This window comes from Canis lupus, chromosome 36 (genome assembly GCF_011100685.1).
Source record: "Canis lupus familiaris isolate Mischka breed German Shepherd chromosome 36, alternate assembly UU_Cfam_GSD_1.0, whole genome shotgun sequence".
Classification (NCBI taxonomy): domain Eukaryota; kingdom Metazoa; phylum Chordata; class Mammalia; order Carnivora; family Canidae; genus Canis; species Canis lupus.
In genome coordinates, this window is record NC_049257.1 from 4,788,559 (window position 1) to 4,811,994 (window position 23,436).

Consider the following 23,436-nt stretch of genomic DNA (forward strand, 5'->3'; position numbering starts at 1 on the left):
CACACCCTGTTCACAGGCCAGCAGGTCCTGCTGCCAAGATGCACTGTAACCCTTAGTTCCCACATTTCCTGGAGAGAAATCCTGTAGTTCCCTGAAGAAAGTTTTTTAAGTTATTTTTGTTACATCTATAGTGTTTCAATTTCTTATAAGATGTACATATAGCCTGGGAGTCCCTAATGCTAAGAAATAAACAGTTGACCACATATGACGTGTGGCCCATATTGCACAGCGGGGAGGGGGCACAGAGGTGCAGGCCCCATACCACCGAGGGCATCTGGCCTTCTGTCAGTGCACCCCTGTGTTCCCCGTGAATGTCCTGACCCACTTGTAAACTTCTGTGAGCATTTTTTTACCCAACTGGAACACTCTAAAATGGTTTCATGAATCCCTTTCTTGTTTCTCTATAAAGATCCCTTTTTCCTGAGGCCTAAACCCCTCCCAGATTCAATATTCGATCCTAATATACTCAGCACTTCTGTTCCTAAGAACCATCCCCTTCTGAACCATCCCCTTCTTGGACACCCCCACTCTCTGCTCATGCCCGTCATCAGCTCTAGCAATGGCCTTTCTCTCCAGAGCCGTCCTCCACAAGGAAACCAAGTTTTGTCGCCCCACGGAAGTTCCCGCGCTTACCAACCTGAGTGGGACCGAGCCAGCTGTCCGAGCCGCAAGCTCCGAGGGAACCACCAGGCTCACTCACAGGCACACGGAGCTGCCTTCCCAGTCTCGGGGGGCAGTTTAAAGTTGCGCCCAGCAAAAGGACAAAGGGCGTGTCGCGGACATTGTGGTTTTTGCCAGTATTCAAAATCACCAGTGCTAACTTCCATCTGTTCTAGAAACCACATTTATCTTCTGGCTTATAATGTCAACATTGTTTTTCTGTTATTCACACCAGTGTTCGCTGTGAGTGAGCCAGAGCCTTCCCTGTGAAATGCTGTGAATTACGCAGCGTATGGTCAGGGCCTGTCCGCTGCTGCTTACTATTGTATATAAATAGGTCACTAATAAAAGCCCCATTTTGTATCCACTCAATCATTAGCATAGAAAAAAAATAAAATATTTACTCGAGCTTTAGTTCATTTCTTTTGTGTGTCATACAATTATTCTAGTTTGTCAGTTGGTAATTGACATTGAACAAGCTAGAGAGATTTTGGTTTTGGGGAGAAGTAAGGGAAACTGAGTATTTGTAAAGAAATGCTTCAGTAGCTCGGGGCTCCCCAGCCTGTCCTGTCAAGAACTCTGTTATCTTTGCATCATCATATCAGATAATACAGTCATCATTTTAATGCCAAATGTCACTTTTGTCTCTTTAAAGAAACTAACATGTTGTTATCACTACTGATGTCAGATCAGCTGGTATTTATCTTCAACTTGATAAAAATGTGCAGTGGTTCCCTGTTCTCACATTAAGACCCAGAAAGATTTAATGAAAAGTATTGTGTGGCAGCCTTACTTGGTCCAGCTTTAAAACTTATTCAAAGATAAGTTTTTAAAGGCTTTATAAGGAACTTAAGGTATTGTTGATGTATAGGAATTCAATTGAGAATAAAACCATTGTAATTTATGTCTCACTGTTAATGAAAATAGTTCAACTGAAGCAACTGGTATAACCAGTTTTATACACTGATTTACATTTCCTTTCAGTGGCTTCCTGTAATGTTTTATAACCCAATCATTTCTTCAAGTCGGCATTGTAGTAAACATTAACTTCCCCCCTAAAGTTCTGGTATTTGTCACTTTCCATTTTGTCATGTTTTTTCTTTGTGTTATTGCCTTCTGAGGTTTGAGGCGGGGGCGGGGGGGGGGGGGCGGCGGGATGGATTGTTTTGTTTTGTTTCTTTTGAAGATTTTATTTATTTATTAGAGAGGAGAGGCAGGTAGAGATGGAGACGCAGACTCCCCCGCTAAGCAGGGATCCCGATGCAGGGCTCAACCCCAGACCCCTAGGACCATGAGCTGAGCCGAAAACAGATGCTTAACTGACTGAGCCACCAGGTGCCCCTGAGGTTCTGTTTTTAAGAGAGAACACATTGTCAGGATCTTGCGACAGCAGCAAAAACAAAAACCTAGTACCTTTTGAAAGTGGAATGAAATCTTTTACATTTGGCAGGTAAATATGCCATGCGAGACCTGGTCAACCGGCTTCCCGGCGGCACCGGCCCCAGTGTGCTGTCTGATGAGACCATGGCGGCCATCTGCTGTGCTCTGCACGAGGTCACCAGCAAAAACATGGAGAATGCCAAAGCTCTGGCCGACTCAGGGGGGATAGAGAAGCTGGTGAACATAACCAAGGGCAGAGGAGACAGGCAAGTCTGGTGCAAGGACATGGGAACACGAGGCTCTTCTCCTTAGAATTGTCCTGTGATGAGGGCCTTTGAAGGATATTCTCTATTGGAAAGGATTTATTTCCAATAAGCTAAACAGTCTCCGCCAATTAAAATCTATGTTAAGAGGCATTTGCAGTCATGTGGCCCCCTTTTCTGATTTTTGCTTTGTTCTGACATCCCTGCATTCATTTTTGTCTCTAAAGCCATGTTTGCTTGTGCTGACCCTGGGAAGAATCAGAAATGTTTTGATGAGGAAAATCTGAGGTCACCTTCCCTTTCACCTTTGACTCTACTCCAGGCTCTAGAGCCTGTTCTGCAAGAACATCTTACTGAATCCTCAGCTCTGGGACTGATTCCTCTGCCAGGTGCTCAGAAAGTATTAAAATCACTGCTCTGCAGCAGGGCCTGCTGTGTGGCCTCAGGATGTGCCCTGGGCTGGGATCATACATTTCCCTTTGCTTCTGGGTGAACCTAACTGATGAAGCAGCAGAAGTAGGAATTAGAGAGTTGGTGGCAAAAATAGAAGGGTTTTTTGGTCATAGAGCTATAGCAGTTGACTATAAATTTGCCTTAGTATCAGATCAAAGAATCCTTCAAGGAAGTGGGAAGTAGGGCTGCTTAGAGCCTTCTCAATACACAGGACACCTGATCCATAAAAATGGCACCTGTCTCCCCACTCTGCACCCCCTTCCCCTGCTCTCCTCTCCTTCACAGCACTGATGAACCCGATATATTACCTAGGGCTTTCTCTGGCCTCTGACTCCCCAGTACCAGGGACTTTGCCTTTTCTTAACTATTGTACCCTCTACATGCAGAACAAAACCTGACCTATAATAGCTGCTTGGTCACTGTTTATCACTTGGCTGAGTGACAATGCTAGAACTCACATTATTTCTTGTCTAATCTTTTAATTTATACTTTTGTAGGAATTTCTAAAATAGAAAAATAATGTAGCAAAGCATATTCTCATCCTCCAGAAGTCACACCTATCAACATGAACCATATTTCCTTTCAGTCCTTTTTTCTTATGTATCTTTTTTATCTCATTAGTAATAAATGCACACACACCTTATTTCAAAAGAAATTAAATGTTACAGATAAAGCTAAAGTAGCCATAATCACTTTTTGTGCTCTTAAAATTTCATTAAAGGGCCTTCATTGGTGAAAGGCATAAGAAGAAACTAGAAAGATGCTGAACCAGTGCCAGAACCTTTGTATATTTAAAAAAAAAAAAATCCAGTGTAATTTTTTTTTTTTTTTTTTCAAAACAAAGACTCAGAAAGTCCTAGATCAATTCAGATTGCCCTCTGAACACACGCTGACGTTCCTGGAGTCATTCCCCAAGTTTACTGCCTACCTGCTATGTACTAGAGCAGCAAACAGATCACCCAACAACCCCCTGGTAGCTTACATTCCTAGGCAAGGTAGATGAGGTACTAGTGAGTAAGAAACACAGCCTGTCAGATGCAGATGGAGCAAATAATAAAATCGGGAAAGGTGATGAGAAAATGGAAGGGCTTCATGTGTGGTGGACGATGGGAAGCCAGTGGGAACAGAGTAAGGAGGAGCTGGAGGAAAGAAATATAACCAGAAATACAGGATTCTGTGGGTCAGTGTAAGGACTTTTATTTACTCTGAGGAAAACCAAAAGCCACCAGAGATTGTTCAGCAATGGGGGGGACACAGCCTGACTTCCTTAAAGGGGTCATCGTGACTTAGTGAACCTTCTCCACCAAGTAGAGGCTAATGGTGGCAGCAACTGTAGTGGTGAAGAAGTGATCGATTCTCACATGGTTGAAAGAATCAACAGAATTTGCTGAGGGGTCAGATGAGCAGCAGGAGAGGAGGAAGATGTCAAGGATGACCCCAAGGTCTTTGGCAAAAAAGACCACAGGATGAAACTGCACTTACCAACATGGGGAAGCCCACAGGAGCGGATTTTTTAGGGAAGACCAGGTGTTTGTTTTGGACATGTGACATCTGAGACGTCTATTGGACGTCCACATAGACTGCATGGTCAGCAGAATATATTTGCGTTCAGGATAGAAGTCCAAGCTGGAAATATAAATTTGGGAGTCATTAGTGTATAAATGGCATGCTTCGAAAAGAGAAATAGGCTGAGAAGGAAGAAAATATAGACGGAGAAAAAAAGAGGTTTCAGGGCTCATAGCTAGAAGCCAAGGAAATGAGCCAGCAGAAGAGCCCAGGAAGGGGAGCCAGAGCACTGAGAAGAGGAGGCACTAAGAGCTAAGGGAGGAAGGGTCTCACAGCTGAGCTCATGGCAGGTGCTCCTGCTCAGTAGGATGAGGATTGAGACTTGTCCAGTCGAACACTACTGACGTCACACATTTCAGAGAGGATGAGAATTAGAGTTCTGAAAATCCGTAACTTTTCCAAGGAGTTGTGCTGTAAAGGGGAGCCCGGAAACATCCTTGCTTTTCTCAAGAGTTAGGTTTCCACTAAGAGAACTCCTCCGCAGATATCCAGCCCACCTGTATCAAGGTGTGTAACTGGCACGCTCCCGCTGTGTCGAGTGCTGCGTAGTCCTTGGAGCCCACGTCCTTTCCTGCCTCCCGGCTGCCCAACAGTTACAGACAGGAAGGTGAACACCAGCAACAGGGTCAGGACCCAGCTGAGAATGGCATGGCCGTGAGGTGTGAAGACTGCAAAGCCATCCTGGGTGTCAGAAATTCCATCTCTGCTTTTTTTTTTTTTTTTTTTTTTTTTTAATCTCCTTGTTCTGTGGTCCGTTTTGAAAATCTAAAATTTAGAATAGCTTTGGGTCGGTTGGTCTGACCTGGTTCTACCCTTGACTCGTGAGGAACACTGAGAAGGAGTGTAGGGTAGGAGGGAGTAGTGGAGATGGATGCAGAAATGCCCCACCTCTAGGAGCAGACTCAGCCGGTGGGGGTGCCTGTACCCCACGGCCTTGCTGAAGCCCTTGGAGGTCATTGCGACCCATCTCCTGTTGTTTGGGGCAGAGAAAGTGCCTCCAGGCTGCTCGCCTCCCTACTTCTCCCCTTCATGAGAGTTTAATTGGGGGGATAAGAAGAGGAAATCAGATTTTAGATCCTGTGATATATATTTGAAGTCAAGTTTTCAGTGTTGAAATGAATTGTGAAGAGGCATTCCCTCATCCTTACGGCGGACTCCCCAGCTGACTCCGCAAGCGCCGCCCCAGCCCTAACGGGTGATCTGGGGGCCTTTGTTGAGGCAGGAAGCTACACTTCCCTCTTCACTCACCACTGAGGCCACGGTGATTTAGAGGAGCAGCTCCCGAGCTGAAAAGCAGTGACCCGTGGTCAGCAGGGCTTGAGCAGAGTGCCAATATTCAGCAAATGCCTTCGGAGAGAACTTCTAACCAACCACGTTTCCTACATTGAATGTCAGGGCATATATGTACATTTGTTTACACAGAGACATAAATGATAAGAAGGCAACGCAGGTATTTATATGAAGACGGAATAATGGGGGGAAACAAATTAACTTGGGAGGGTCATCCGACACTCGGGATGCAAGGTCATAATGTAGCAAAGCGTATTCTCATCCCCTAGAAGTCCCAACATTCTCCATTACTGCCTTTTGGTTAACCGTGTTTCCCCTCGTAGATACGGGGGAAGGCTAAGGGCGGGCAGCCGACAGGCCCCAGCTAGGAAGGTCACTGCTTATCCCGATCACAGCCTCTCCCCACAGACTTGACCGCCTGAGAGCATCACCTTGGCCCTTGCCCACCCCGACCAGCCCTGAACTTGCCCAGCTCCGAGGTACACCTGATTTCCTTGGTTGTATTTTCCAACAGCGGCCCCTATGCCCTCTGGTCCTTGGAGAGATGGCGTCTTGGCCACTGGTTTGCAGCCTGAACCTCTGCAAGTGGAGCCTGTGGCTGTGCTGCCCACGTTCATTAACATCTTTGCTCTCTCCCCAGATCATCTCTGAAAGTGGTGAAGGCAGCAGCCCAGGTCTTGAACACCTTATGGCAATATCGGGACCTCCGGAGCATTTATAAAAAGGTAACTTCCAAGAACAGCTCCGGCATAATTAGCGTTCATCAGAGCACACATTCATAATCATTTATTGTAATGAAATGTCATTATTCATTCTGAGAGGTTTCTTTTTCTCTTAACTCCACAGGATGGGTGGAATCAGAACCATTTTATTACACCTGTGTCGACGTTAGAGCGAGACCGATTCAAATCACATCCTTCATTGTCTACCACCAACCAACAGATGTCACCCATCATTCAGTCAGGTCAGTGGGCAAACTCCACTCCTTCGCTAGAACATTTGTGTGACAGGCTTTCTTTTCCAGCCAGAGAAGACTGAACAGAGACAATTAAGCCTGTCACCTCCAAACACTCAGGAGGTGTAGTCGATCTTCATGCCAAGAGCCTCCTCAGATGCCATTATAAACCACAGGCCCGCTCTCCTCCTTTCATTTTAAAAGTTTATGCAAGTTTACACATAAATGTATCCTGGGGCCCTCCATCCCACCTCCCCCAAGGTCCTGCCCCCTCGGTGTGAGAAGGGGCGTGGGCCGCTGTTGGACAGGCTGGCCAGGTGGATGCAGGAGTGGAGGAGCACACTGAGAACCACAAGCCGTGCTTGAAATGAGCTGCCCTGCCTGCCTGCTGGCCAGAAGTTTGGAATCTCCTCCAAAGTGATTTTTTAGTTTTCTTGGTGAGAACTCTTAGAAACAGGGTCCTTTAGACGTGATCTTTATACCTGCATTCTGGGGGGGCTACAATCTCCCGCACCTTCCTCCTTCCCAGTTAAACCTCCATGCCCTGGCTGTATTCCAGACACTGACCCCCCCCCCCCGCCCCCCATTCACGACTGGTGGGAACAGGCCCTACAGGTGGGTTTCAGGAATTCCCTTTGATCTGTAAAGTGGGAATCTTGGCAACCACAGTACCTACTTATTAGTGTCTAATTTGGTAGAAAGAATGTTCTGAGACTCAAACTGTCTTTTACATGTAAGAGCAGAATATTACTACCAAGCCAAGTTAGTCCGATAAATTTAATTATTAGCTAAATGACATAGGAAAAGTAATAAATATCTTTTTATTTGGCTTTAAATCTCCCATTCTGACATATAAATATTATATGTTGTATTTAACTGTGCTACTGCTGGCAGTCTTATTTCTCTTGTGGACAAACGTGGCCAAAAAGACAAATATAGGACTGGCGGTTCTTGCCACATAATTGGATGTCTCCACTTGTACTAGGATTTTTTTTTAAATTATCTGTGCCTACTGTGTATGGTGTATATTTTTATCTTAGTTTTTAAATTATGAGTTGTTTTCTTCAAAGAGACTTATGCTCGGTTTTTGACATCCTTGCTGAGCTCCCAGGTGTAGCCTGAGGCTGTCTTCTTTTATAAAAATGCTCAGAATCCTTTAGGGACTCAGAAGTAGGGGTGTCAGGGGAAACAAGAGATTTGGCTGCTTAACAAAAGGTACAGGCAAAAGAATAATTTCAGACAGATGAGGCCATAGTTACTAAGCAGTGAACTTATTTTGAGGACCTCTTACATATACACACTGGACAGTGTTGATGAGCTCATCCAAGTGCCTGGGTACCTTTTTGGATTCTGTTTCAGAGGTAAGATGTAATCCATACTTGTTGCTCCAGTTATTCTAAGGGCTAATCCTCTGTCTCTCCGCACTAATGTAGCATTAGCTTACTGGTACTTCTGATGCCTTGCTAATGTACTTGTGGGAGGTAGGTGGGCACATTCTTTGTCCTCCTACCTTCTAGAAAATAAACAAGAGTAGTAGCACACAGACACTGCCCATGCATGCTCACCTTTGTTTAACACACAGCAACCCTACGTCAGTGAAATGACCTTTCAGGGAAAATATTTCTGTGTCCGTCTGCCTCTGAAAGCATCAAGGCATGCAGAACCACTGGTGGCAAGGCTTGGGGGCTGTTGCTTTCAAATGGATCGAGTGAATAAGTGACCACTTTCACTTACAATTAACCTTAGTGCAAGCAAGATGACTTTTTAATGAGAAAAAAAAAGGATGTGTGGTGCTTTCCTTCTGTGCAGAAATGCTCAAAAGACTTATGGCTAGATCAGTTATTATTAAATGTTTGGCTCCAGCTGGGACAAAAAATTTTCTGGGGTTTTGTGAGGCTCAGTTTATTCACACTGTGAACTTCTTGAGGAGCCAGGCTTACTGACAGCTGATCACCATAAAAAGAATTATAAATTTTATGGGCTGGGCACTCTTATTCAAACGCATTTAGAGATGCAAATATTTTTGAAATAATTAAAAATCAAAATAAGCCATAAAACACCTACTTACTAAAGAGCTGTACATAAAGGATAATAGATGGGTGTCTTACAAGCAACTGAACTGAGATCATAAAATAGCAAGTGTAACTCTTACGTGGCTAATCAGTCACTTTCACTCCGTTGTAAGAGGTGGTGGGAGTCCCTGAGGCCACTAGTGAGAAAGCCCCGTGGTTCCTGTGCTGCGCCCCTAAGCCGGCAGCCTGCACCCCCGCTGGGGGAGGCTCTGGCAGGGCCACGCTGGCCCTGCCTCTCGCAGCAGCAGGCCTGAGGGTCGCCCCCCCTCCTCAGCACCGGCTGCCCGTCGGCTCACAGTAGCTAAGAGCTGATTTTTAGCACCAGCTGCGTGGCACTTCTAATTGCTGACCTTTATTTTTCCAGAGAGGATTTTGCAGAGCCACTGACAGTGCTTTCTCTTCTCCTCCTTTCTCTCCCTCCTGCTCCGCCTCTCCCCCCAGTCGGCAGCACCTCCTCCTCACCAGCACTGTTAGGAATCAGAGACCCTCGCTCTGAATACGATAGGACCCAGCCACCTATGCAGTATTACAATAGCCAAGGGGATGCCACACATAAAGGCCTGTACCCTGGTAAGACGCCACCTGGGTGTGTGATAGAGTATCTCGAAAAACCACGTGCTTCCAGGCCCCCTGCCAGCAGCCTGGGAAGTAGCCCGTGCCTGTATTGAGACGGTCCCCCAGCAGCCCACCATGTTCCAGTCTCTCCATTTCCTGCCCCCGGGGCTGCTGCCTTTTCCGCTTGTTATAAGGAAAACAAGCCAAGGGAGTGGCCTAGTGACCACAAATAAAGAGGGCACAGTATCCAAGAGAGGTGGTTCTGGCTTCCCCCAGGCAGTGCCTTGGCTCTGCTCGCGCCACGCCGTGTCTCCCCGTGTTCCCGTGTGTCAGAGCTCTGAGCCTGTGACGCTTGCAAGGCCACACCTCCTAGACTGACTCATCTCTTAAATTCAAACCTGGGAATGGAGATCAATTTCATTTACATTTTCATGGAAAAGAGTTTGAATGAATGACGAAATGTATAATGTGATTCTTCCCAGGGTGATTATATTTTAAGAAAACAGAAATAATGTTGCATACTATTAATATAAATTTTGATGTCATCCAGAAAGCTGGGCATGTAATTTAAAGGATGCCAGCGCAGAGTTACCAAGATTTCATATTATCCCCATTCTCAACTCTCTTGCAAATTATAACTACTCTAGAGGTTTCAAATAAGGCAGTGTGACTGAGCTATCACAAAAGAGTACTCCTTCCTCAAAAAAACCTGTTTATTAAAAAGAAATAAATAAAACCCGATGGCAACTTAACAACTGCTGGGGGAGCCGTCTCAGTTGTGCTGTTGTCTTTGAAATTGTGATTTCACAGGACTGTTTACTAATCGACTATTGTTACTATGGCAATTAATAGCTCAGAAAATTGCAGATGCTACATTTCAAACACCAAGCTCTTTGCAAAGGAAATGCACAAACTGAAGCGCATTGTTGCTTCAGATTTGCAGCAGCCTGCTTCATTTTAAAGACTGCCTCTTTAGCATGCATGCCCTTCTGTATCTTCTTCGCTTGCTTCAATAAACTAATTTGCCTCAAGTATGTTTCATTTTCCTCATTAAAAAAAAAAAATCTTTGCTAGCCCTAACAATAGAAGGGTAGCCAATGACATCACTGGGAGTCTGCCGTGAACTCTTGAAGACAACCCTCTGATTATCAGACTCTTTTTGTTTCAAAATGTACTTAAAAATGGCAGAGGCAAGACTGTGCCTCACGTGGCCAGCCGCCTAGAGCGTGCCTGTGCCTGTCCTCCCGCCCGGGCCTCAGTCCCAGCTGCTCTGCAGGCCTGGAGCTTGTTCTGATCGGTTTCCCGTCCCCGTCTGACCCGGGGCTCGGGGAGCAAGGCTGCCGGTCAGAGCCAGCTCAGAGCCGGCCGGGACATCTCCGCTGCCAGCGGCTCCCCCACGGTGAGCAGAGGTCGAGAAGGAAGCCTCTGGGCTGGTGTCGCGTTCTGGGGAGACCCACGACTTCCTGGGGCCGTGTGCACGATCCCCTGGTGGCCCGGGCGACCGCCGCTACGCGAGAGCCAGGGAAGCCCGGCCCCTGTCCCCTGTCCCCGGCCCCTGCCCCGTTCCCCCCCACCCCCGCTAGGGCAAGAAGCCCGCGCAGCCGGAATGCCGGAATGCCGAGCGCTAGTTTTAATTTCACAAAATATTTTCTTACAGGCTCCAGCAAACCTTCACCAATTTACATCAGTTCCTATTCCTCACCAGCAAGAGAACAAAATAGACGGCTACAGGTGAATTTGCAATATCATTTTTACAGAAGGTCATTTAGCAGGGATGGAGCCAGGAAGGGGCCTGGCCGCTGGAGCCAGCAGGGCCGGCCAGCGCAGCGGGGCGGAGGAGCTTCCCCTGGGCATCGAGCTCCCCAGAAGCTCGTCTGTGGCTTGAGCAAATCACTTCCGCAGTAGCCTCATGTGCTTGAATATTCAAACTGGTGCTACTGAGACCACCAAGCCACTGATGGGAACAGCTGAGAAGTCTTTACTCCTGTTCGCCCACCAGTCTCCTTGTCCCACTCCTTTCCGTTAACCTCTAAAATCTCTTCCATCCTCTGAGTGGGGAAAGGTTGGTAAGCACGCTTCATTCTCTCAGCTCATTGTTCTCTTTTGTACACCTCATCCTCATCTTCGTGACTCCTCCACATCCAAACATCCATGGTTTGAAAACACTTGGTTGGTGGCAAGTCTCCACTAGTCTCCGAAGTCAAAGTGGACTCAGCTGTACTGGGTGGACCCCATTCTCCATCAGAGTAGGGACTAATGGTTGTAGCAGCCAATCTCTGCTTTCACGGGGGCCTTAAATTTATTTCGGTCCTTCCGGATGCCATGCCCACAGGGGTCATGTGATCTCTTCCAATAATACCTGAGCAACTGGGGTTTTCCAAACAAGCCCGTATCCTAAACTTGCAATAAGGATACTCTAAGACTTTCCTCCATTTCATCATTTTTTCTCTGTAGATGAAGAAAAAAGAGCTTCCCAAATTACTTAAAATTTATGCTGTAGTTTTTAAGTCAGGGGGAAGAAAACCTTAAAATCATAACTCTAACTTAAAAAGAGAATTTTGTTCTGAAATGCTAATAACGTTAGAACGAATTTAGTTCCAGAACATGATGGTGATATGTATGTGATAAATTTATTACATCTTACATCTTACTAAGTGGGGGGATTTGGGCATGAGCAAAAGGGAAAAAAAAATATAAGAGCCATGACAGTTTTTCTCCAAACGTATTTGAAGAAATTAACATGAGGTCAGAGATGAGATAACAAAAGAAAATGGAGGCAGTGTCCCCTGAGGTGGATGCCCACATGGGTGTCACCTTGCTTCTTTACAAACCTATTAGTCCTGGCTTGGGAAGTCTTTCCTTCAAAACTATTTGCTCACGTGTCTCTTCCAATTTTATTATTCTGCTGCCCGGAGATTGTTTATCACTCCTTTAATAGTACCTCACATTTCTTTTTAAACTGAGGGATGGACTCCATCTTCACCTCTGAGGTAAATGCTTTAAAGGATGGCTCTGTCTACACATAGCTATCTGAAGCATGAAAATCCAACCTCCAACCAAACTCATGATGTGCTAATGGTTCCCTGGTGTCAAAGCAAAAATCAAGGCCCAGGGAACAGGCCCCTCCACAGCAGAGCACAGAAGTGGACCTCTAGTGGGGAATATGGCAGCAGGGGCAATCTTGGGTGCTCTGGAGACACCAACTTCTAGACACCTTAGAACAGGACTTGAGTGAGCTTTGCCAGCCCACTTGTAAACACAGTTTAAAATCCTTACAATCTACTAGTAAACATACATCATGTACCAGAAAGAACTTTGAACCATATGTTCAGAAATATTAAATACTACTTTAAAATATGAAGCAGGAAACCCACATTAATTTCCCTTAAACACATATTTCCAAAAATTGCCTTGATTTATTTGCTTTTTCATTTCATCAACAGCATCAACAGCTGTATTATAGTCAAGATGACTCCAACAGAAAGAACTTTGACGCATACAGATTGTATTTGCAGTCTCCTCATAGCTATGAAGATCCTTATTTTGATGACCGAGTTCACTTTCCAGCTTCTACTGATTATTCAACACAGTATGGACTGAAATCGACCACAAATTATGTAGACTTTTATTCCACGAAACGACCTTCTTATAGAGCAGAACAGTACCCAGGGTCCCCGGACTCATGGGTGTAGCGTCAAGATGCTCGGTTGAAGAACTCTTCTTTCTAACCTTGTTTGGATTGAGATGAAAAAAATCCGTCTTGCTGATTTGCTGATGAAATGTGAAAGTGAAATGGAAGGACCGAGTGAAGAGCATATTTTTTTTTCTTTTTTGAGGAATTATCAGGGAAGTAAGGAAACCTTTGGGAGAGAGGACTTTCTAAGCTCTATTTAGGTGTTAGATCTAATTACTTGTAGATTCTATAGTCTGGTGAAGGTGTGGGCGATGTGATGAGAGGTTTGAGAAATGGGTGAAATGAGATGGGGGATGTGTAGGTCAAATCAAATTAAAGATGATTTTTTTAATGTGAATAAAGTTATGTTCCGATAGTTTGTACAGAAAAAAAATAATAAAATGGATGCCCTTCATGTTTTATTGCTATTACTAAATGTCAAGATTGTATGCTATTATGTCTTGTAAATTTCTTTTGTTGGTGTAAATATGGAAATGCCACATTGGTTAAGTGCCATCATTTGTAATGCAGTGTGTCATTTGAAAAGAGATTTGAAGAAGCTGACAGCTAAAAAACAAATGGGAAACCCAAGGAATTCTTAGCAATTAAAAACAAACTATAACATCCTTTGTTTTCAAAATGAATAGTGTACCTTTGAAGCACAAAGTCCAGTCTGGTATAGAAGCGCCATGCCCATTCCCTGCCTCTTTCATAGGACACTTCACTGCCATTTTCTATGCACATGAAAGAAAAATAAATGTGGAAATTTCATCCTTGGAGATTTGTTCCCTGTTCTTTTTTTATTTTCTGTGTGTAATACGGGAAAAGCACATTCTATAAATGTGAATATAACTACATGTTGGAGACAGCTTAAATATACCCAAGTTTTATGGACTTTTCTAGTTTTATACACTTTATGAGATGAACTGTACCAAAGAATGAAACTATGAAATTTCCTCCTCGTTATCTACCTTAGTATTTTTATTTGGGGGGGATCTGTTTTGAATCTAATGTACATTGTCTTTTTTTTTTTTTTTTTTTTTTGGGTCTTCAGACTGCCGTATGTATCAACACTGCCTTTCGCCTGAATGCAATTACATCTGGCAAGACCAGCCCTAACTGAATTGACAAAGACTCCTTTTGGCAATTTTTTAAAGAATTCAATAACTACGTAAAAACAATGGTTGAGCGCTTACTGGTAGACACCAATGTAGGAAACCAAAACAAATACTAAGTAACTATTTTCCTGAATGATCCCATAAGACAATAATCCCTAGATTAGAGACCGTGGAGGAAGCCCCATATACATGATAGGAGTTCCAGTTATACCAAGCAGCATTACTTGTAAGCTTTTCTCCATTTGTTGAGACCAGGGGCACCAGCCCCAGGAGACCCAGACAGGCCTTCCCAAGTCTTGAGGTTTCCAACTGGATCTTACATGGGAAACAACCTGTATGGCAAGTGAAACCCAGAGCTGTTGACTGGGCTCAGTATATTCTGCAAATGAGGCACAAATCATAGGTTATAATGTGCGCTTATATTTGTATTTGGAAGAAGATGTAGGAGAGAAATGCTTTCCCTTGTTGAATGGACTGCAGCCCAAGATTAGAATCCAAAGTGAAATGGAAATACAAATACAAACTGGAATATACCTAAAGTCTGTCAGTGGGGGGGACTTTCTGACACGCAGGCTTTCTCAAATTCTCCTCATAGGCCCTGACAGCTCAGCAAACAGCCCTCTGGGTGGCCGAGCTGCCAGATTTCCCTGAGGAACTGCCAGCAGGACGTTTGACCGCTCTGGTATCCATCTGAGCTTTGAATCGCTGACTTCTTTGAACTGGACATTTTCATGTCTGGGTTGCAGGCACTCAAGGAGTCAGGAGTACGAGAGAATCTATAGTTGGCCTGACATGAGTGACAGTAACTGACTTGCTTTTAGTGACTTCATATGTCTTTGGGGTAACTTAGTGGACCCAGGCCCCCAACTCTGACAGACAGCATTTCAAAAACAGATCTAAATTTGGGTTACAAAGAACTCACTTGGGCATCCACTTGGATCTCCTAATGGGGCCAGAAGGCCTGTGGGTGAGGCCTGAGCAGATCAGATGCCCTATAAGGCTCCTTCCTTGTGACCAAAGAAAAGAAGCTTATGGACAGCTTGAAAGATACAAAACTGTCGCTGATCAAAAAACTAATCCCAGTCTCTCTTCCAAGGTATAACGAGCTCTGCTATAACACAGTTGACTTTTTAATTGCTGCCCTTACGTCACAAGATAGGATGCAGAATTCCCCTAGAGGTGGTCTGTGGTTCTGCTCAGTGCAGGTCCACCCCATCCTGCAGGGTCAAGGCAGAACTGAGCCAATGTTGATGAGCTAGACCAGTGTTTCTTTACCTTAAGAGTATGTTAGAACCAACTGGGCAGTTTTCACAACTAGGAGGGCCCTATCCTGACCAATCTAAAGTACAAGAGGTGGGGTCCAGGCCAGCTCTTGAAAAGCTCCCTGTATGACTGATATGCAGCCAAGGTGAAAGCCACTTGGCCCACACACCATTACCCTCTACCTTCCTGCCCTGTGACATGAAATTTTGGTGGGTGGGGTTTGAGGTGTAAAGTTTGCCTGGAATAGTGATAGAGATTTGGAGTATTATAACAGATTCTAAACTTGAAATGTGAGAGGTATTAAGTGTGCTGTTTAAAGTATGTCCTTTTGAGCCCAAGGACATTTCATGAGTATCAGAAATGATGACCTTGCAGTCCAACAATTAATCCCTGGCCAATATTTGGTTGTCCACATGACTGCTGATTATTGCAATGAAATACCAATAGTTCACTTTCTCAAGCACTCACTTTGTGCTATGAGTATCACAAATATTATCATTTATCCCTCATGGTCAATGTATGAAATCTGTACTAATACCCCATTTTATAGATCCTAAAGCCAATGTGGAGCAACTTGCTGAAGATGATACAGTAAGTGGCCAAGGTCAGGTTAGTACTATAGTCTGTCTTAACTATGACACCAGTGTTTTTAAAATTCAGTCATTTGAGTTCCAACTGAGCTATTCTTTAAGGAAAACTGTTCATATTTGTCTTTAATTTTCCAAAGGAAACTCTATCACTGAAGGAAAAAAATGTCACCTGCCATAAATAGTCACCACGAAAATGAACATTTAGCTATTCAACATACAAATTTTGAGGGACCAAGAGAATTCACTGTCCACCACCTCTGGTATTACACGCACCTCATTTTGGGAAATGTGGGTCCTTACCAGTTTGCTGTGTATGATGGTTTAGGTGAGCTGAGAACTCCACTTAGGACATTCTGAGTCATGCCTCTGACTACAGGCCCATTAAAACAAAATCTGCCAAGGCCCTTTTGTTCAGAGGCCTCAGCAATATGTTTAGAGGAACACACATTTGAATCCACTGGATGGTGGTGTTATTTCTATGATCATATCATATTATAAGGAAAAAAGTATTTGTAAACTTGGCCACCTCTGTTCACTTCATTAGATTTTTTTGAAAGTTGTTTATAACAGCATTATTCATAAGAGGCAAAAAACTGGAAACAACCCAAATCTCCAACAGGAGAATGAATAAACAAACTGTGGTACATTTATGTAATAGAATACTAGTCAGCACTTAAAGAAAAACCACAGATACAATAATGGATGATCCTATTTCAAGACCAAGTAAAACTTATCTATGGTGATATATTGTTTCCTATAGGAGTAAGTACTGACTAGAGAACTTGTGGAGATGATGGAAATGTCCTGTATCTTGATTGGGGTGGCTCTTACACAGGTATGTACAGTTATCAAAAGTCATCAAAATTTTCACATAAGATCTGGGCATTTCATCACATGTAAGGTTTATTCCAAGTTAAAAAGTTATTAACATTTGTTTTTAAAGGCACTAAAGAAGTATGTGATGACATTGTCTGAGGTTTAGTTTTATGACTTAGAATCAAAGTGATTACAGAGTTGAGAAAAATCCAATTTATATATTTTAAACATTCCAAACATCTACTTAAGACTGGTCATGGAGAGGATGTAACCACCACTTGACTTGAGAGCTGAAACTAGGCAGTCAGAGGCTCCCCATCCCCTTCCCTGTCCTTAGAATGCGCATTCTGCTTGCCTTCACCACCCTAGAAGCTGCCACAAGGAGAGAGCCCTGAGACAGTAATGTGGCGTTGAGGCCATCTGGATGGCATATGTTACTAAACCCAGTTAAGGCTTCAACATAAACTTTTAAAATTCTGGTGGGCAGGTGCAGAGATATACTCACCAAGACAAGCCTCATAAATTCTCTTGCTTATTAAATCTGCCACCTACAAATCTGATTGGTCTGCCTCCTCTCTGGTCTCTCCTGGCCCTCTGTCTACAGGGCCCCTTTTGCAGACCAACAAGTGGTTTCTCAAAAGATTTTAGCACAAAATTCTTTGTAGCTATATGCACAAAGTTTATTTAAAAGCTGACAGCTTACCAAATTTAAATTTAAACAGAATTCTAGAAAACACATATTTGAAAAGCAGTATATGGGAGTGTCTTTTGAATGAGCTATGCTTGTACAGATTTACGTGTGTGTGTTGACAAGAAAGTAAGTTGAAAAGTAAAACAGGCTCATGTTTAAACATGTTACCAAGAGAGAGAAGTGTGTCACCCCTTTTACCTAATGATCCAAAGAGATGTGTAAATAAACACCTCAAGCCACAGGGAAGGAGTGTGGGAGGGAAATCCTTTCAGCAAGTTACCAGAGAGGTGTTAGCAGCAAAACAAACAGGTCAGTGAAATCAGAGGCAGAGCAGCTAATGGGACTTTTAACTCTACAAATGCAGAGCAGACTTTGAATTCTAAGAGGATCTTTGCTGTAGGTCAAGGAAATCCTTGTTGGAGAAGAGAAGTCTTACTCTTTTTTTTTTTTTTAAGATTTTATTTTATTCATTAGAGACAGAGAGAGAGAGAGAGAGAGAGAGAGAGGCGGAGACACAGGCAAAGGGAGAAGCAGGCTCCATGTAGGACTCCAATGTGGGTCTCGATCCTGGGACTCCAGGACCACACCCTGGGGCAAAGGCAGGTGCTAAACCGCTGAGCCACCCAGGGATCTCCCAAGAACAGTCATACTTTTAATTAGAGTGGATCTGGGGAGGGAGCTAGAAGACAGAAAAGGATGCACACCATGTTTGGAATTCCCAGGGCAGTTTCCATCCTGATGGACGGCTGCCCTTTGCTGACCTGTGCCAAGGAATGGACTCAGCCTCACAGAACCGTGTGTAGCCAGGAGCTGCCATCCATACGGAGTAATACTTCTCAGCTTGTCTCAGAATCTTCTCAATTCTGCCTCACTTTAGAAGATTTTGACTTTTGTCTCCAGCCTCACTCATCCTGTGATAACAGTTGACTGTTCATCTGCCCTACGGTTTGACTTAACTTGTTGTCTTTATGAATTCACTTATTCCGGACAATCCTTCAAGCCTACAGACACAAAAATGAAATTATTAGCAAGCAAACTATGACTTGAATTGTATCTGTTTTAGTGCCATTCCCCGTTTTAATGTCAGCAGCTTCGCTGGAAACAGCTGGCATGTCCCTTAAGTGGCTGTTTGTGTCTATTGCTGTTGCCTAATTCTAACACAAAATCACTAAAAACCATTTTGTGCTATCATAATCGTTTGCATGGGCCATAACTAGCTCTTTCGTTATTAAAGCCCAGCCAATGGTTGGGGGAATTTTGATAAAGACTTCATGATACAATGGACTATTTCACCCTCCATTCACATCCCAGTGATTCCAGAGCTGACCAATGCATTGCCTTGTAAAAAACAACTAAACAAGTTGCACTGGGTCAAAGGTGTAATTCTGAGATCAGTGGGAAAATATCCAATTCTTCCTTCAGAAATGCCCTATAACTGTTCATTTGCTTCCCCAAAGGCAACACCCCCGAAATCTGCCTTCATTTGCTGGCAATAAAATGTAACATGTTGAGCTTTGGCCTTGATGAGCTGCCATCCACTGAGTACTAATCCAATAAAATGACTTCAGGGAGGATGACATCCCTCTAGCACCTCTCTTCAGGGTTCTTCAGAGTCAGTGCTGTCCCAGCCCAATCCCAGGAATCTCTCTTTCCTTCCCAGGTATGAGAATGAGTTGAATGAGGTATGCCGGGCTTCCTGAGGACTAGAGGAAAGAATTCAATCCAGATGGGCTCCAGGTTGGAAATTACATCATAGGAGGAGATCTGGCCATTGTAGGGATGGTTGTGCTGTGAGGAATGTATTTCAAGCCTTTACAAAAAAAAACTTGTAAAGACAAACCAGGAAGCACTTCCATAGCTAAAGGATTAAAATATTTACATGCCCACCAACATCACTACAATTATGTCTCTGGCCTCAGTGACCAGAAGGAAGGCTCATTCTTGCCTGTAAACTATGGTCAAAAGATAGTGGTGTATTTATTCAGTTTGCAAATAATTTGGTGCCTCTTTTTTCATTTTCCTCTCATGTGCCTACTTTTTTTAAATTTTTAAATTTTTATTTATTTATGATAGTCACAGAGAGAGAGAGAGAGAGAGAGAGAGGCAGAGACATAGGCAGAGGGAGAAGCAGGCTCCATGCACCGGGAGCCCGTGGGATTTGATCCTGGGTCTCCAGGATCGCGCCCTGGGCCAAAGGCAGGCGCTAAACCACTGCGCCACCCAGGGATCCCATGTGCCGACTTTTTAATTGTTTCTTTGATAATTCTTTTATGAAGAAAAACTATCAAAGGAAATGTGAGATTATATTGAAACTCTCCAAGTCTGCCATTATAGAACATCTTCACTGGAGAAAAGCTGGTCCAATGCCACTTGAAACTAATAATATTGTCCTCTAGGGATGCCTGAGTGGCTGAGCAATTGAGCGTCAGCCTTCGGCTCAGGGTGTGATCCTGGGATCCTGGATCAAGTCCCACATCGGGCTCCTTGCAGGCAGCCTGCTTCTCCCTCTGCCTGTGTCTCAGCTTCTCTCTCTGTGTGTCTCTCATGAATAAGTAGAATCTTTTTTAAAAAATATTGTCCTCTAGGTCCACATTACTGGGTCATAGTAGTGATGTACCATCACTAAGGAATTATACTTGACTGATAATAACAAAGTTTCCCCAAAGTTGTGGCTTCAACAAGATGAGTTATAGAAGGTTTTGGGTTTTCTCTCCTTCATATATCGAACATAGGAAAACAGACCAACACTGGTTTGGTGGCTCTATAAGGTCCTCATGGATCCTGGCTCCATCGTAATCTCGGGGCATGGGCCTCATCCTCGTGGTTTCCCAGCTGACTGCTGAAGCTCCATCCATCACATCTTCAGTCTTCAATAAGCAGAGAGGAGTGGGAAAGTAGAACCTTTAAGGTCATTCTCTTAAAAGAACTTTCCTATAAGCCTCACCTGTCCACCTTATTTTTACCTGGGCCCATTGCCATCTCTACTCATGTAGGGGTTCTGTTGATAAGGAAAACGAGGAGATTGGATAAGGGGAAGTCACAATCAGTCTCTGTGTAGGATGCAGGTGATTCTATGAGGTGATCCCTACACTCCCATTACTTTGGCTCCTATGTAGGCTCCAGGCCAGACCTGTTGTTGTATTAATTCCCTGCCTGGGGAGAAACCATTATACCCATCCCTCCTTAGACTTGAAAGATAACCAAAAATGGATGAAATTTCTCAAGTTCAGGTTGTCCCCAGCAGGTCATTTTCAATCGGCTGTTCCATCTCATAGCTTAGAGGTTAACCATCAAAAGCCAGTTACCATCAGTACTCTGTGGCCAAAACCCTGCCCTCATTAGGACTTCCAATCTCCAGGGGTAAAGCCGTGAGAGTCCACAAAAGCACCTCAGGAGTCAAGCGGAGGGACTCCGGACCCATCTCCCCACTGTACAGACAGCAGCGCACCATCAGCAGTTTCTATGCCCTATGTCCACGTAGGATTATATTAAAAAGTTTCCACGGGTAAAAGCTGGCAAAGTAGGGACAGCCACCGTATGGTCCATGACTGGCCGAGGCGCAGGCCTGCAGCCCAGTGTGCTCCTGACTCCCAGCAGCAGCAGCCTTTCTCGGGCGTCACCTGAACTCACTGTGAGTCTGGGGGGCATCCCAGATAAACCTGGAGGCTGGGGAGGCTGCTGTCCCCCCAAGAACCTGAGCCTCCCTGAAGCCATCAAGTGGGAGTTGGGCTGCCAGGGAAGGCCTCAGAGAGCAAGAGGGACTCAGCTGACCTTCAGATTAATTCTAAGCAGAGGTGCCAGGAAATAAATAGCAATGGCAGGGGGTTAAGGAGAAAACCCTCTGAACCCAGCACAGAAGGAGGTCAGGTGAGAGACGGAGAGACAAGAGAGGGTGTCTCTCACTGCTTTTGGGTCAAAACAAACCCAAAAATAACCCTCTGCGGAGATTTTACTAGGGTCAAGCCTGTGCTAAGGGCCTCATCCCCGTTATTCCGCTTAGTGTTTGGGATAATCCTCCGACATACAAGAGAAAAACCTGCCGGATTCTGGAGCCGCCGCCAGCGCCCGGGGCCTCGCTGCGGAGACCAGGAGGCTCGGGGCCTCTCCCACTCGGCGCTTACGCCCCTGACCCCATGGGACAGCCGCCTCGGCGCCGGGCACCCCCTCCCAAGTCCCACCAGCTCCGGGGCCAAATCGGGCTCAGAACGCAAACCAGTTTTAACGTTTGCCTTGGCAAACACCTGCTGTGCTCAGACGAAAGCCGATGTCCTGAAAACCACAGAGAAGTACCGAGCGGCCCGCTCACGAAGCGCTCGGCGCGCGGCACGGCCGCGGCTCAGGACCGGGTCACCCGCCCTCCGCGGGGCGGCCCGGGCTGGGGGTGGGGGTGGGGGCGGGGGCGGGCCCCGGGCGGCCGTGCAGCCTCCGAGGGAGAGAAGGGCCTCCCGTGGCCCAGCTTCGGTGGAGAAAGACCTTCCCCAACGACGGCCACTCACTGCCTGCGAGTCTGGAGAGGGAGCCGCGGACGTCCGGGAAGGCGCCGCGACACACCTCCACACCTCCGGCTGCCCTTCGCGCTCCGCTCCCGCCTTAGTCCTCACTCCTCTTCGGGAAGAGGCCACGTGAGGAGAGGGCGGGAGGAAGGTGGCCCTCGAGGCCGCTCCGCCCCCGGGAGGCCCGAAGCGCTGCCCGGCCGGGGCCCCGCGGCCCCCAGCCCCGCTGGCGGCCGCCAAGGCTGTGGGCGCGTCACTACGTACACGTGCCCGCACTCCAGACAGAGGAGGACCGCGTCCGGCCGCCCCGCCTCAGGCCACCGCCTCAGCGCGCGGAAGTCCCGCCCCCCGGCCCGGACGGCTTCCGGGACCCAGAACCGGCTTCCGGGAGCGCCCTGCGCGGCCGGCGGGGTCGGCTGTGGAGGCCGCGTCCCCGCAGGGACAGTCAAGTCCGCCGTGCCGGCCGGGAGACCGGAGAGGGGCGACCGTCGAGCCCAGCGAGGGGTGCGGCGCGGCCCTGGAAATAACGCCGCCGTCCTTCCGCCGAAGGTCAGGCCCTGCGAAGAGCCCTCACGTGCGCCAGGCCACCCCGAGGCTGAGGCGCGCGCCGCCCCTGACGCCATTTTACAGCTGAGGGAGGCCTCGCGGGTGACCGCGCAGGCCCGTCCCCCCGCCCTCTCGCATTAGCGAGGGCCCCTCCGCACGCACCGAGGCCTGCCTGGTTTCCACCCTGGTCCGCAAACTCCAGCTTCCTGCGCTCGGCCGCTGGGCGGCCCCAGGCCCGTGGCTCCCGCCGCCCCTCCCCGGCGCCCCGTGCTCTGCGCCCGCGCCCGAGAGCCTCCGGGCCGCTCTCCCCAGGGCTGCCCTGGCCTCCAGGTCCCTCCCACCCGTGGGCCGGGTGAGCCCTGCGCAGCCCCGTCACCCCAGCCCGACTCCCGGTACCAGGCCGACCCCCGCGCTCGGGAGACCGCGCCATCCTTGTGCCCGACGCAGACCTTTCCCATGTTTCTCGGAAGATCGGTTCTACAGATTGTCCCTAAGAAGAATTTTATGGTCCGGTGAGTCTGGTACAGGCAGCACAGTGTGTCCCAGAGAGTCACGGTATCTTTAGTGCTTGTGCTGAAGGCTCCGAGAAGTTTGTAGTAAACACTGGATTCGGAATCCAGGGTTTCTCAGCTTTATTAGACCAAAGAACCTTCTCTTTGGGGGCGGGGGTACCTATTTCACTAAGAGTTTTCAGCAGAACTCCGTGCAGTGTGAAAGTAGATAACAGTTATTTTTCCTCACTCAGGTGATGCTTCTTTTTTACTTACATATTATATACTTTCATGATCAAAGTTTATCTTATTAGACTAAGTTTTCTTTAAATATAAGGTACCCTAATTAAAATCTAGACCCATTTATTTTATAGCTGTAGGGAATAGGGATAGAATAAGATCACAGGTAGTGATACTAAATGATGTAAGGGTGTTCTTTGTACTCAGTAGCTTGAGTAGTTCTCAACCTTCTTGGTCTCAGGACCCTTTTCTTTCCTTTTTTTTTTTTTTTTTTAAGAGATTATTTATTAGAGAGAGAAAGCACAGTGCAGGGGGCTGGAG

The 23,436-nt window shown here is 46.1% G+C and overlaps 1 protein-coding gene and 1 non-coding gene across 14 annotated transcripts in view; one reads left to right on the top strand and one right to left on the bottom strand.

Annotated features, from left to right (window-relative positions):
* The window catches only part of PKP4 (plakophilin 4), a 232,433-nt gene extending 218,787 nt beyond the window's left edge, over nt 1–13,646 (top strand). For 8 of the 13 annotated variants that reach the window (XM_038584576.1, XM_038584575.1, XM_038584580.1 and 5 more), the window contains 6 exons: nt 2,111–2,306; nt 6,253–6,337; nt 6,459–6,576; nt 9,081–9,209; nt 10,852–10,925; nt 12,638–12,886. In XM_038584576.1, the coding sequence (XP_038440504.1) occupies nt 2,111–2,306; nt 6,253–6,337; nt 6,459–6,576; nt 9,081–9,209; nt 10,852–10,925; nt 12,638–12,886 (851 nt within the window). Of the gene's footprint in view, nt 1–2,110; nt 2,307–6,252; nt 6,338–6,458; nt 6,577–7,875; nt 8,815–9,003; nt 9,042–9,080; nt 9,210–10,851; nt 10,926–12,637 lie in introns of those variants that run through there. The other 5 variants (XM_038584589.1, XM_038584583.1, XM_038584579.1 and 2 more) reach the window with 4 other exon arrangements.
* Nucleotides 13,647–17,855: 4,209 nt separating this feature from the next.
* Nucleotides 17,856–21,707, bottom strand: LOC119867779. Its single transcript, XR_005384572.1, has 3 exons — nt 21,587–21,707; nt 20,088–20,212; nt 17,856–18,346 (listed from the first exon to the last, which is right to left on the bottom strand). It is a non-coding gene; the product is annotated as a translation initiation factor IF-2-like (transcript).
* Between the last annotated feature and the right edge of the window lie 1,729 nt (nt 21,708–23,436).